The sequence below is a fragment of the Caretta caretta genome, chromosome 1 (assembly GCF_965140235.1).
Source record: "Caretta caretta isolate rCarCar2 chromosome 1, rCarCar1.hap1, whole genome shotgun sequence".
NCBI lineage: Eukaryota > Metazoa > Chordata > Testudines > Cheloniidae > Caretta > Caretta caretta.
Window position 1 is genome coordinate 228,162,227 of NC_134206.1, and position 12,741 is coordinate 228,174,967.

General features: G+C 40.0%; 1 protein-coding gene across 4 annotated transcripts in view; it reads right to left on the reverse strand.

Annotated features, from left to right (window-relative positions):
* Positions 1 to 12,741, reverse strand: part of RIBC2 (RIB43A domain with coiled-coils 2) — a 106,753-nt gene that overhangs the window by 75,569 nt on the left and 18,443 nt on the right. Inside the window, exons 5-8 of one of the 4 annotated variants that reach the window (XM_048824780.2) lie at positions 5,135 to 5,362; positions 2,714 to 2,880; positions 987 to 1,106; positions 249 to 544 (exon numbers count right to left, since the gene is read on the reverse strand). In XM_048824780.2, the coding sequence (XP_048680737.1) occupies positions 1,025 to 1,106; positions 2,714 to 2,880; positions 5,135 to 5,362 (477 nt within the window). In that variant the 3' untranslated portion in view covers positions 249 to 544; positions 987 to 1,024. Of the gene's footprint in view, positions 1 to 248; positions 1,107 to 2,713; positions 2,881 to 5,134; positions 5,363 to 12,741 lie in introns of those variants that run through there. The other 3 variants (XM_048824771.2, XM_048824791.2, XM_048824763.2) reach the window with 3 other exon arrangements.

A 12,741-nucleotide genomic window follows, 5' to 3' on the forward strand; every position in this document is an offset into this window, starting at 1 on the left:
CTATTAGTGCTTTCTGGGAAGAGTAACGTTTGAAAATAATTTCAGCTAACATATTTCCCTTCTATTCTAGATAAGGGTGGCCATCTATACCCAGTGAATTTTTTGGTGGGGTATGGAGAACAAGCTTGCAGTGCTGCTCCCCTTGCAACATCTGTTTGGCAGCTGATCAGGTGATTTCAATTTCCATTTCTATCAAATCTTTCACCTTTCAACAAGCACTGAAAACACTTAAAAAAAACCCAACACAGTGACCTTAGTATTTTTATTGTTGGAAAAACTAACAATGGCTATAGTGACTGCACCTAACTTTAATTGGGAGTACTAATAAAATTAATTTAATTCTATTTATTTATATATATATATATATATATATATATATAAAAATTATGGATAAATGTGCAGAAACATTTCATTTTTCTTTGCTCTTAACAATAGCAATTACTCCTCCCATACTCCCTCTTGCATTGTAAAATAGAGTATGGTCTCTGAAAAGCATATATGAAGATATCTGACAGTCATGCTGTAATCTCAATATTTCTGTAGCCTGTGAAAGGAAGGTTTCAGTCAAAATATGAACTTCAATGTATAAAAAGGAGTAGTGAAAATCTGAAATACAAATTAAAAAAATATCACAATGGGCTAAATTCCATTAGGATGGAATCACCCCAGGAATTGATTTGGTCCAACAATGTCTCTAAATTAGCACTCAAATAATCATTTCAGTGTTATTTGCGGTTATTTTCCTTTTCCTCCCGAGAACAGTTAATTATAAAAATATCCCTCAAACCAAAAATATGAATTAGCAGCAATCTCTATTTCTCATTAATTACAAGGAATAACAATCATCAGGCTTATAACTTACAAGTATGTGCCATCAGGAAGATATGGGTTTGTTTTAATGCAGAAATATCTTAACTGGAAATTTGGGGAAAAACATAGTAAAGCAGTGAAAGTTAATCAAACTTTAATATTTCTACAAACCTTACATAAATTTATATTTCAGAGAGTGGATGTGTCCCATATGTCACCGGCTAGTTGTATTAAACTGTGTGAAATATTGGCCTGTTGGAAAATTTGAATACACTTCCTCCTGAAGATAAATTTTTCTAGAAATAAATCAAATAGAATCAATTAGTAAATGTTTTAAATTTCTGAATATTGTTAAAATAAAAGTGAAACACAATCCTGTACAAATATTACACTATAACACTACATATTTTAGTTATATAATAAATCAAAATAAATATAGCTCAATTTTCTCATGACATAAAAATTCTTTTCCCCCCTAAAATCATGTTCCCAAAATGTCACTATGCCAGTGTTGGGAAAACAGTATTAATGTAGCCTGAGAATTCTTTCATATTGTTTTAAGACCAGGAACTTGTCAGGTACAGGAATTTCTTGCACAAAATCTAGGCATGCACTGAAAAATCAAAGAGTTAAAGACTGGGATTTTGATACTGGCTTGCAGTGATGGGTTTTTTGTTTTTAAAAAACATGCTCTTTTTAGTTTTTCTTTATCCTCACAGCAAGCATACATATCTATCTGTCCACTGTTAAGCTAGTTTATGACAATACTTAATGGTTCTTTATGGCTGAACTCTGCCATTGGGCCTTATCCTGAGCTGCTGTTGGCATAGCTCTACTGAACTCAATGGAGTCCCATCCTTTTTGACTCCAAGAGAGTGAGCTGAATCAACTAGACACATATATAGTATTAAGAAAACTTTCATTGTACTTATTACCCTTTTCTGACTATTACAAAAGAGAAGGTAAAGGGGTGACTTGATTACAGTCTAAGTATCTACATGGGGAACAAATATTTAATAATGGGCTCTCCAATCTAGCAGAGAAAGGTTTAACATTATCCAGTGCATAGGCGCCGACTTCTAGTTTTCCCTGGGAATGCTCCACCCTGAGGCCCCGCCTCCACTCAGCCTCCCCTTCCAATGCCTTACCTTCACTTCATCTCTTCCTGCCCTGCTCGACCCCCCCCCGCCGATCAGGTGTTTGGGAGTGCCCTGATTAGCTCATCGGGGGCGCTGTCGAACAGCTGTGGCTGGCGGATGCTGAGCACCCACTATTTTTTTCCCCACAGGGTTGGCACCTATGATCTAGTGGCTGGAGTCGAAGCTACACAAATTCAGACTGGAAATAAGGTGTAAATTTTTAACAGTGACAGCAATTAACCATTGGAACAATTTACCAAGGATTATGGAGGATTCTCCATCACTGACCATTTTAAAATCAAGATTGGATGTTTTTCTAAAACATATGTTCTAGGAATTATTTTGGGGAAAGTTCTATGGCTTGTGTTATACAGGAGGTCAGACCAGATGATCATAATGGTCCCTTTGGCCTTGGAATCTATGCATATTTTCCCCACTTTTCTATCTTTATTTTGCTATGTACAATGAACATAATGTGACACTTACTGACAAGTTCTGCTGAGGTCATAGTGTATTTGAGCCATTATTCCCAACGTGTAACTTAGGAACAGTAACAGGATAGTCTCTTGAGAAGAGTTTTCTTTTTTTCTCATACTACAAAATTTAGACACTTGCTCTAAATTTGCGATTTTTTTTTAAAATGCAATCAATGTCAAAACATCTTATGACAAGTACAGCAGGCTCGCTAAGCAATTTTATAATGCCAAACTGTTGTCAATGGGAAAGACTTTATCTGATATAGATTAATCCCTCTGGGCACTTACTTTGATTTCTGCTCCTGGGAGAGTTGTGCATTAGCATTATCCAGAGTTCTGCGAAGTTCTCGATTTAGTCGCTGTTGATGCCGCTCAAAAAGAAGTTGTGCTCTGGCGCCCTGTATACGTTGCCTGTCCCACTCTGCATTTCTTTGCCGTTCTTCCTCCTGCAGCCTCTGGAGGAAGAAATGAAATGTTTGCTTTTTTTTCCACAATCACAGATAAAACAATATTTAAATAGTCTTATTAGCAAGTTCACTCATGTGATGAGCTCATTTGTCTTTAATGGGCTTGATTCACCCCTGCTATGACAGAAGGATTCACATTGCACCCTCCTCCACCAGCAGTAGCTGTTGTGTCCTGGGGGAAATTCAGCCCACATGGGGAAGGCAGGCAGTGGTTTCATTACACCCTCCCTCAGGGGATTATGCTCAGGGGAAGACAGCTTTTAATGCAGTCAAAGCTCTCTGTAGGAGACCCACTAAAGGACTGTATCTGAGAAGATTCACTAAACTGGTACAAATCTGGTCAAACTGCCCATGTTCTCTTCATGGCCAGTGCTGTCTACATTGGAAGTTGTGCTGGCAGCTCAGTGTCTCCTTGTAGAAAGGGGGTTGTAGTACTGTGCACTTCCTTCTCCAGGTGGATTTCAGAGTAAATCAAGCCCATTATCTGTTGTCTTGGCATAATTTTTGACTCAAACTTCCTTCTCCTCCAATACATCCTATATTTACAAATTGTCTGTCACTACCTCCGATCATATTCCCCTTGTGCATCACAGCTTTGATACCACCTTTTAGACATATTCAGACGAGGCAGCTCTACACTGTGTACATCTGTCAATCAAAATTAAACTGCTTTTGGTGTCTCTGTGAAAAGACTAACAGTTGTTCAGGACTGGTGAAACTGTTAAGAAAATAAGTTCTTGTCATATTAACTAGATCCTTTATGATGATCATTACCATGCTGGTATGAAACACAGCCCCTAGAATTTAAGAGAATTTATCTATTGACAGATTTGTCTCTAAAAAAAATTGCACACAGAACACTATATTAAAAGAACATTATTAAGGTTGCAATGTCAAAAGTTAGGATATGCCAGAATTAAGATTGCTTTTGAACCTTAACTTGCCCCCTTATGTATTTGAATTAGGATAGTATGTGATTATGTAATTAAGACATTTCTTTTCCCCCTGCAGGACTCCTCTTTCATTCAGTACACAAAATGGATAGCGATCACTTAGTGAGCAGCGATTTCAATATTTTCTCCTCTTTGTTCACTATATGGCCATATGTCCCATTTACGGCACGCTATTTAAACCCTTCTCTGAAAAGAGAATTATTCATTTTCTCATGGGCTTTTCTCTGGCATTCGGGCTTTCCTCCCTACCCTGCCCATATTCCCCCATCAGTTTACAGTCCCAGTCTCCTTGTCCAAAATTCCTAGTTTCTCTCCATCCTCCCAGCTTCTCATCAGATCCAGTGTTCCCCTCCCCTCTCCTGGCTATCAGTCCCAGTCTCAACTGTCTTGCCCAGTCTGTCCCAGTCTTCCACTCCCAGTCCCGCCTCCAGTCACAAGTTTACTTTCTCCCACACTCCAGTCCCAATCTCATCAGGTTCCTTGTTCCAATGTGCTAATTTCTCTCCCCTTCAGTGTGGTTCTTGTCCTTCCGCATTCTAATTAGACTGCTTCCTACTCCATGCTCCCTTGGTGCCAGCAGGACAGTTACTGAAAGCACAGGAGAGACAGACTCCTTGAATTCAATCTAGTGCATGGCCCTACCCTAGTCCAGAACATCTGGGAACAGCAATTCCAAGGAGAGGCCAGCCCCCATAGCTCTGGGCTGAAACCTAATCAGGCACAATGTGGGACTGGTGTACAGGGAGTCTGATCAGCACTAGGAGTTGACGGATGAAGCATGTTCAGTGAGAATGGAATCTTCACAGATTTTAGCTGTGAAACTCTAACAATTCTACTGAGCATGTGCAAACTGAGATTTTTCAAAGGCTTATAACTTGGCCAAATTTGGGTGGATTTTCACAGGAACAGCAAAAGGAACATCCCTGACACAAAGAATACCCCTGCCAAATTTCAAGTCCCCGATACAAAGCATGGGGGCATGAGAGCTTCTCAAAGAAAATGTTGCCAGAATTTAACATGGCAAAACATCGTATTTTTCACTAGCCTCGTTCTTGGAAATGTCTGGACCATTTTGGATTAACTTTTTCAAACAAATTCATCCTGAAGAAGAGGTGTTGCACGGAAAAATTCAGCCCAATCAGTTGAAGTTTGGCTGTTATAAAGCTATAAGCTACTGAAAACGGGATCTTACAATGGGAAGTGTCAAGCCACTTAATAATTGGCGGTGCTACCAGCCCTGTCTATGCTACTACTCCAACTAATACAGATAAGCAAATGGGTTTGAATACCAGTTTCTCCAGAACTTGTTGTTGTTGAGTGTAACGTATTGCCTTCAACTGATCGTGGTTCATTCCTTTCCATCTATCAGTAATCACACGATGTCGCCCAAACGAACTGGCTGCTTGTTCTGGGTTTTCAGAAAGCAAGTCTCCTCGAAGGAGGTTAGAAATTTCAGCCACATTATCTTCTTCTTCCTGACGCTTTTCTAGCATTTTTCTTTCTGCAAATTCTACAGCCTTTAAAAAAAAAAAGTGGGTATGGAAGGAGAAAGCTGAGACCATTTTCTTTAAAAAGAAAATACCAATTTCATACTGCAAGAAAGTTAGTGAATCAATCATCCTGTCACTGAATTTTCTTTCCAAACTGCATGTGATTGTCAATGGCATTGTATAAATGCACTATGTTCATGTGGATTAAGAATGCTGAAAATCTGAAGGGATGTCCCCTTATTGCTTTCATAGGTTGGACCAAAAGCAGTTTGGAGAACTAGCTGTATGTTGTAAAACAAAGCCAGAATTATGTCAAAATTAATTCTACGTTTATTCACAAACAGAACAAGCAGTCAAGCATACTCACATGGACTTGTTAGTCAGATGTCAGACATCACATGAAGGAAAACGGACTAAAATTCACAATTCTCAGTTACTAGTTCAAACATCCTAAATACATATTCCAAACAAAAATTATGTGGGTTTCATGATTAAGCACTCAAAAATGAGGAAATGCCAACATGAAGTTTGGTATGCTCCCCTGTGTGAATGCATTACAATACAGTCTTCAAGTACATGATCACATGCTAATACTACAACTATATTCAGATTATATATATGTCCTATGCAAATCACTCAACTCTGGCTACTATCACTCTCTGCTTCTCAAGCTCCTTAGCCACATGGTGACTACAAACATGCTACTCTCAAAATTTGTTTCCTCACTCCCATATCAGCCCACATAAACTTCAGACATTAAATAAGACAATTTTAAAGGAGTTGCTCTTAATTGGGGAAGAAAGTAGGATTTTTTTTATGGGAGGAAGATAGCAGGAAGGCTAAAGTTAAATTGAGTGACACAGTGGACAGTGTCAGAAGCTGAGTCAGACTTCTTTGTTCTAGACAGTTCTCTCAGAGAACTAAGGCAAAAGGAAGAAGAGCAATATAATAACTTGAGAGAGCTTCCTGTTAATTCAATAATTACCACATCCTGGGCTAATAAACTCTCAGACTAAACAGAAACAGTTTAGCGATAGGCCTTGAAGTGTGTATATATAGTAACATTATTATCTCAAACAGAAAACAACCTCAAATGATCACTTACATTATAGCCTGTATAGCTCAGTGCAGAAGAAATATTTGAAAAGGAAAGCACCAAATGTGAAATAACAGGCGAATGTGCTCATTCTGTTTTTTAAAATATATAGCTTTTACTTACTTGATTAATTTTTTCCCAGAATATTAACAAATAGCTTAAGTGCACTGTGCAAAGTATACAATACAAAATATCAAACAGAATATTTGTAAATCAAGTAGTAAAAAAAAAAGTATCTGAATCACTCTTATTTTAGAATTAGAATTATAAAACTATTTAACAAGTTATAGTTTTAACTTAGATCCTGTAAACATATTTTTAATCTAAAAATGTAAACTCCTTTGTGATGGGGTTTTTATCTTACACAGGTTGTAAAAGGATTAATATAGACCTCATAGACCAATTAACCAGCCTGAGTGCACCTGGAGGGTGAGCCAGGACTAACTGGAAATAAAGCCCAACTGGGATAGAGAAGAGTTTTGCCTCTATATAAAGCTGGGTGAGCACTGCTGGGGGAAAACCAGAAGAGAAAAGATAGGAAGTGCTCTCTCTCTGGGAAGCAGCCTGCAAAGAAGACCGAGATAGAGAAAGACCAGATATGCTTCTCCAGGGATGAGCTGAAAGCCTGAGTAAGATGGAGACCCTGATGAGTTGGAGCCTGTGGGAAACCCTGAGTAAGGGGAGGAGTGTGCCTTGGATCAGGAGACTGTCTGAACCAGGGAGAAGCAGCAGCAGAGGCACTCCTTCACCAAGGTGATTGCCTGGTGAGTTGGTTATATATATATTTTGTTGGATTTTGATAAAGCCCACTGTGTCTCTGAAAGGTGAGGGAAACTGAGGCAAAAGTTGCTGTAGTGCCACAGCCAGCCAGGAGGGGACATCATGGTGCAGCAATTTTGCCACATCTGGATAAGACCGTATACTCTATTTTAGCTCAAGAAAGGAATTCCCACTTTTAGAGATTAAAATAAATCAAGCAAATCACATTCAAAACAGCAGCAGAGCTGAACTTTAGACACATCAGCCACCAGCTCTGCCATCTCCACGTGTGGTACTCTTTCAGGAATTAAGGGTCAACTCCTAGTCCCACTGAAGTCAATGGCAATGGAAGTTTTGCACAGGCTTCATTGTGACCAGGATTTGGCTGCTTCATTGTGATCAGGATTTGGCCCAAAAATCTACTCCCTTGAATAATTTTCCCAGAAGTCAGTAGCTTTTTATTCCAGGAATAAAGGATTATAAATTTCCAAGAACAGAAAAACAATTTTCAACCTAATGACCTTCATGAACAATTATCTAAAATATGATTTGTGTATCTGATGGCATTCTGTTCTTTTTAGCTAAATGAATAATAGCCTTACTTTAGTGAGCATTTAGTTCTGGAGTTATCCCAAAATAAATAATTTATAGAAGGGATACTTTGGATGGATCCTACATATGATCATATCCCTTTAAATATTTGAGCACTCTCCCCTCCCCACTGCAAACCATGTTATTGTTATAGTTTCAGTTTTGCTGGCGAGAACAATAAAGGGAGCACAGCTGACAGCTGTGTGTCCATCAGCTCCCTCTGTGTCTGTATCTAACTCCTTCTCTGCTGGCTCCAGAAACACAACATTGGCAGCAAGGACCTTCTATCCCAACAAGTGTCCAGGGCTTCCATTGCCTGAATAGAACAAAGAATAAAATTTTGAAAAAGGGGACAAAATTCACCTAGAGGCACAGGGTGACAGCTTGCTGTTTTTTGCTTCTGGGACAGTGTGAACCAGCCAGCTTCAGAGGAGGAATTAGGCAAATAAAGATACAACCCAGGATAAGAGTACTGCAATTACTGCTGGAACTGTTTAGAAAACTTCAGAGCAGTGAAGGGGAAGCAGCTAACTTTGTTGATCAGGTGCAAGCAGGCAGAGAAAAGGCTGAGCCTGCATTGAGAGTCTAGAGCCAGCAGAGGGAGCCCAGTGCAGCCAAAGGAAGAATTCTGCATTTTGCAGTATAAGCACCCAGCCAACAGAGGGTGATCCAGTGAGGATAGTACACCATTTAAAAAAAAAAACAGAATTTCCCTGAGGAAGAGACTTCCAGGAGGTGTAAAATTCAAAACAAGAGCAGTGAAATAGCACCTTTTGTGGGCAATGTTATGAATTTGACAACAGCCGTGACTCCTGGGTGGTATACCTCGATGTTTTGAGTAATTTGTAACCTGCAGCACCATTCCCAATGGACAAAGAGTTTCAACCTTGCTGACAATAATGGGTCCAAAGGCATATGGACTGCTGCATAACCTGTTGTCTCAAACTGTTCCCAGAACCGCCACGTACACTGCAATTACAGCAGCAATGCAAAAATATTTTTCTCCTTGCCATCAATGATAGCAGAACAATATCAGTTTCATCAGCGAGATCAGAGAAGTGGAGAGTTGGTAGCACAGTTTATTGTTGCTCTAAGGAAACTGTCAGAGCATTGTCAGTTTGGACAAACATTAAGTGATGCCCTACCTGACCAATTAGTCTTTGGATTATGCAGTGACCAGGTCCAGGAGAAGTACCGACTGTATTAGCACTTACATTCAAGAAGGCTGTTGAAGTAGCAGTTGCCATGGAGACCTTAGGGAAGAATTCTTTGGCATTTAGTGTGAACTGGAAAGTTACCTCCTACATCGGCAAGATAGAGGATCATGGGAACGCAAGGAATTTCCACGTGCCCATGGTGCACAAACTGCTCATGCTGAAAAGGACTGCTGGACAGGCCAGGTTATTGGCAGAAAATGCCAGAAGAAAGGACACATTACTGTGAACTGTCACACGGTTCAGCAACAAAGGGTAACTTTACAACCAAGAAGACACCTATGAAGGATGAACCTAAAAGGATGGAAGCTGGGAATTCATAATGTGGAAAAAGGTACGAGCTCTAATGACACTGATCAAGAACCAGAACACCACATGTTATCGCCAGCTGGAGTCAGACATTACATCTGGATCACACCCTCAATTGTAGAAGTTCTGACAAGAATCTAGCTTAATACTGGAGCTGCCATCTCACTGACTTCTGCATCTGCCTTTCACTAGACACTGTCACAAGTTCCTCTAGAAAAAACCTCTAAGGTTTTGAAGACCTATGTCGGCAAAAAGTTAGTCCCCAAAGGGGTACTTCAGGTGAAAGTTCAGCTAGATGGACAGTCCGTCATTTTACCCTTGTATGGGATTGAAAGAAAGTATCCACGATTATTTGGCAGACCTTGGCTTGAGAAGTTCAAGGTGAACTGGACAGAAATGAAAGCAATCATGAAAGCACACCAAAATTGTCAAGAAATACAAGCTATTATTCAAACAAAATAAGAAGTGCTTAGTACCAGACCTTTTTGTGCTGAAGGTGCTGCCTTGGTGTAAAAAGCATTATGAATTTGTTGAGAACTCTAACTGCTCCCAACAAAGGGCTAAAAGGAATGCATCGGAGATGTTACTGAAGACCTTGTGACAGTCTCGCAAAGGACCTAGAGTGACTTGGATAGATTGATAGACCAGCATCCAGAATTACTGTCTCCATCTCTGTCACAAATGCAGGTGGGGGAAATCACAAGCCTTGCTTGGAGTCAGTGGCTTTGAGAACAGTTCTATAGAGAGAGCTACTGGTTCCCTCTCAACACTACCTGGCTTGGCTTCTGCCGAGGATATGCATCATCCAATAAGTCAAAGCTCCGTTCTCCTGACTTCAAGCATCAAGGCTCATGTCAAGCCTTCTGGGCCAGCCTTAGGCAAATGTTACAGGAGTCTCCCTGGAGTGCCTTGAGCAGGACTTAGGCCTTGTCTACATACCAACTTGCACCAGTTTAGTTAAACTAACGCAAACCCTGTGTGGAAATTTTATTTTGGTCTGAGTGATTTATTTTGGTTTAGCTAAAACACTTTCGTTTAACTAAACACACTGAACCAAAATAAATATGGCTCAACCAAAATTAGTGTGTCCACATAGCATTTTGCACCTTTTTAACAAAATCAGTTTAAAAGAACACCATTAGATAAACTGGTGTAACTCTGCATCTTGACAAGCCCATAGAAGCATTCTCCACTCTTTCTTAGATCCCAGGGTGACATATGGTCCTTAACTTCACAGTTAACTGCAAAGAAGACCATGCAGTGGATTGGTTGTCCATCACTGACCTAGACTTGCTGGAAGAACATGATTAGAAGCCATTGAGTGGTTTCCTTCTTCCTTAGGTGCTCAAGAGATTGATGTTCTGCAAACAGAACATAGCACAAAACAAAAAGAGAAAACAGTGAGACTGAGCTGAAGAGATGGTATATCTGGGTACCAAAGTGAATTGCTGGAGCACAGCAGAGGCGCTGAAGAAAGCATTGAAGAATATATAAAAACTAACACCAAAAGTGCCAAGACATGTTCCAGAAACATGCAAAACACAAGTACTGAAGTGCCACAAAACAGAGGTTCTGGAACACTAAAACAGACCCCAAGAGCAGACTTGAAAGTGTTGCAGACAGAGGCAACAAAGTGCCAGGGCAGGTGATGAAGTAAGAGCCAAAGTGCTGCCGCTGAGCACTGACCAAAGAGCCTGAGGCAAATGATCTCACAAAACTAATGTAAAAGACATTTGGACCTGCCTGAAAGACCTGGATGCAGAAAGGATACTTGATGCACAAGGAGCATGCCTCTGAGAATGGTAGGCGTGAAACTGGAGAGATGCAGCTCCCACATGGAGTTTCTTTGCTGATTGAAATCAAGAAGGAACCAGATGGAAAGTACCAAGGATAATTAAGTTCAGCAGTGCTCTACCCCACTACTGCTGCCTGAGGGACCAAAACTCTTCAAGAGTTTGGGAAGGTCCAAGTGCCTCATGATAGCAAGCTAAGATCTAGGAGTGAGAATCTTGGCAGAGGAGATATCTATATTTATACAGACTATTCTTTGTTTGTCTTATCTTTTATTAGCTACCTAACCTGAAGTAGAGCCATTATCAGATTATACAGCAATGTAGGGGAGACAAAACTACTTAATTAAGGGCAAAGAATAATGGGACAAAGACAATTATTAATTGGTTACAGAGATTTGCCTGTACTATTAATTAATAATGGTTATTTTGTTATTCAGACCCAGTTTGGGGCTCTTTGTAAAGTAAGATCATAAACTAATCATCATAATTCCCTTTCGGGGGGAAAAAAGATGGCAGGAGAGAAATAGAGAAAAAAGTGACAGTGAAAAGAGGACCAAAGGAAAGCCAGACAGCCACATAAAAGAGGCTAAGAAAGGAATGATAGGATAGAGAAGGAAGAGATGAGTTGAGAAAATGGGAGGGGTCCAGGGTTTTGGAAGGGCACCACAAAAAATATTACCTCATAGAGAATGTAATTGATTATTCTGATTCTTTCAAAAATGACAACCATATAACCATACACTTATCTTGGTTGTTTTGAGTGCAAATTTTGTTCCATTGCTACCAGGCTCACCAAATCAGAGTACAACTCTTGGGAGATGGGTGTACTTGGAACTTCCCCTGTTGTAGAATTGGATGTTTGGCTACAATCAGAGCTCTACCCAACCAAAAATTTTCAGAGGATTTCAGTTTCCAGGACAGATTGGTTAGGCCTAGCATGGCCTGGCCAGCCTGCAATTCACCTTGACTGAGAGAGAGAGAAATTGGCTCAAATATTTATCTCTGTCCAGAAAAAAAATAGATCAAAAGGCAGTTCCACAGCATGTGGTACAAGTTCGTGCCTGCAGAACCAGCATTTGTCAGATGTGGCTGCTCCAGACCTGAAAAGTCTAGACGGAGTCCAGTGCATCCTCCAAAGGATTTTCTGCTAGATCAATCTTAACTGTAATTCTAGTCAGAAATGCTGTATATTGGAATAAATCTGATTCCACAGAATATTGGTAATGGAAATTCACAGCTCATGTTCCCAGTCACTGCTGACTGCCAATTTGCCTGATAGGCAGGAAATATAACTTTTTCAGAACTCTCCAGAAGCTGGGGGGCGGTCTGATGCTGCAGAGGCATCTGGCCCAAACTGGTGTTGCAGGGCATGGTTAAATTAAAAGTATTGACATTCCTTCTTTGGGTCCAGTTGAAATTTCCCCCTAAGGCGAGGAAAGAGCATGAAGTAATTGCTTTCAAATAGGTGGTTTATGCTCAAAATCCCTTTTTGAATCTAATCAGGCTATAGGATGGATTTATAGGCAATTAACATTTTGGAGTAACCTGAATCTAAATGTGAAAAGGGATGACATTTAAACTTGGAAGCAACCAGATACCCAACTTTCCTAATGGTCAAAATTGTGACCATCTTCTCCATAAGGA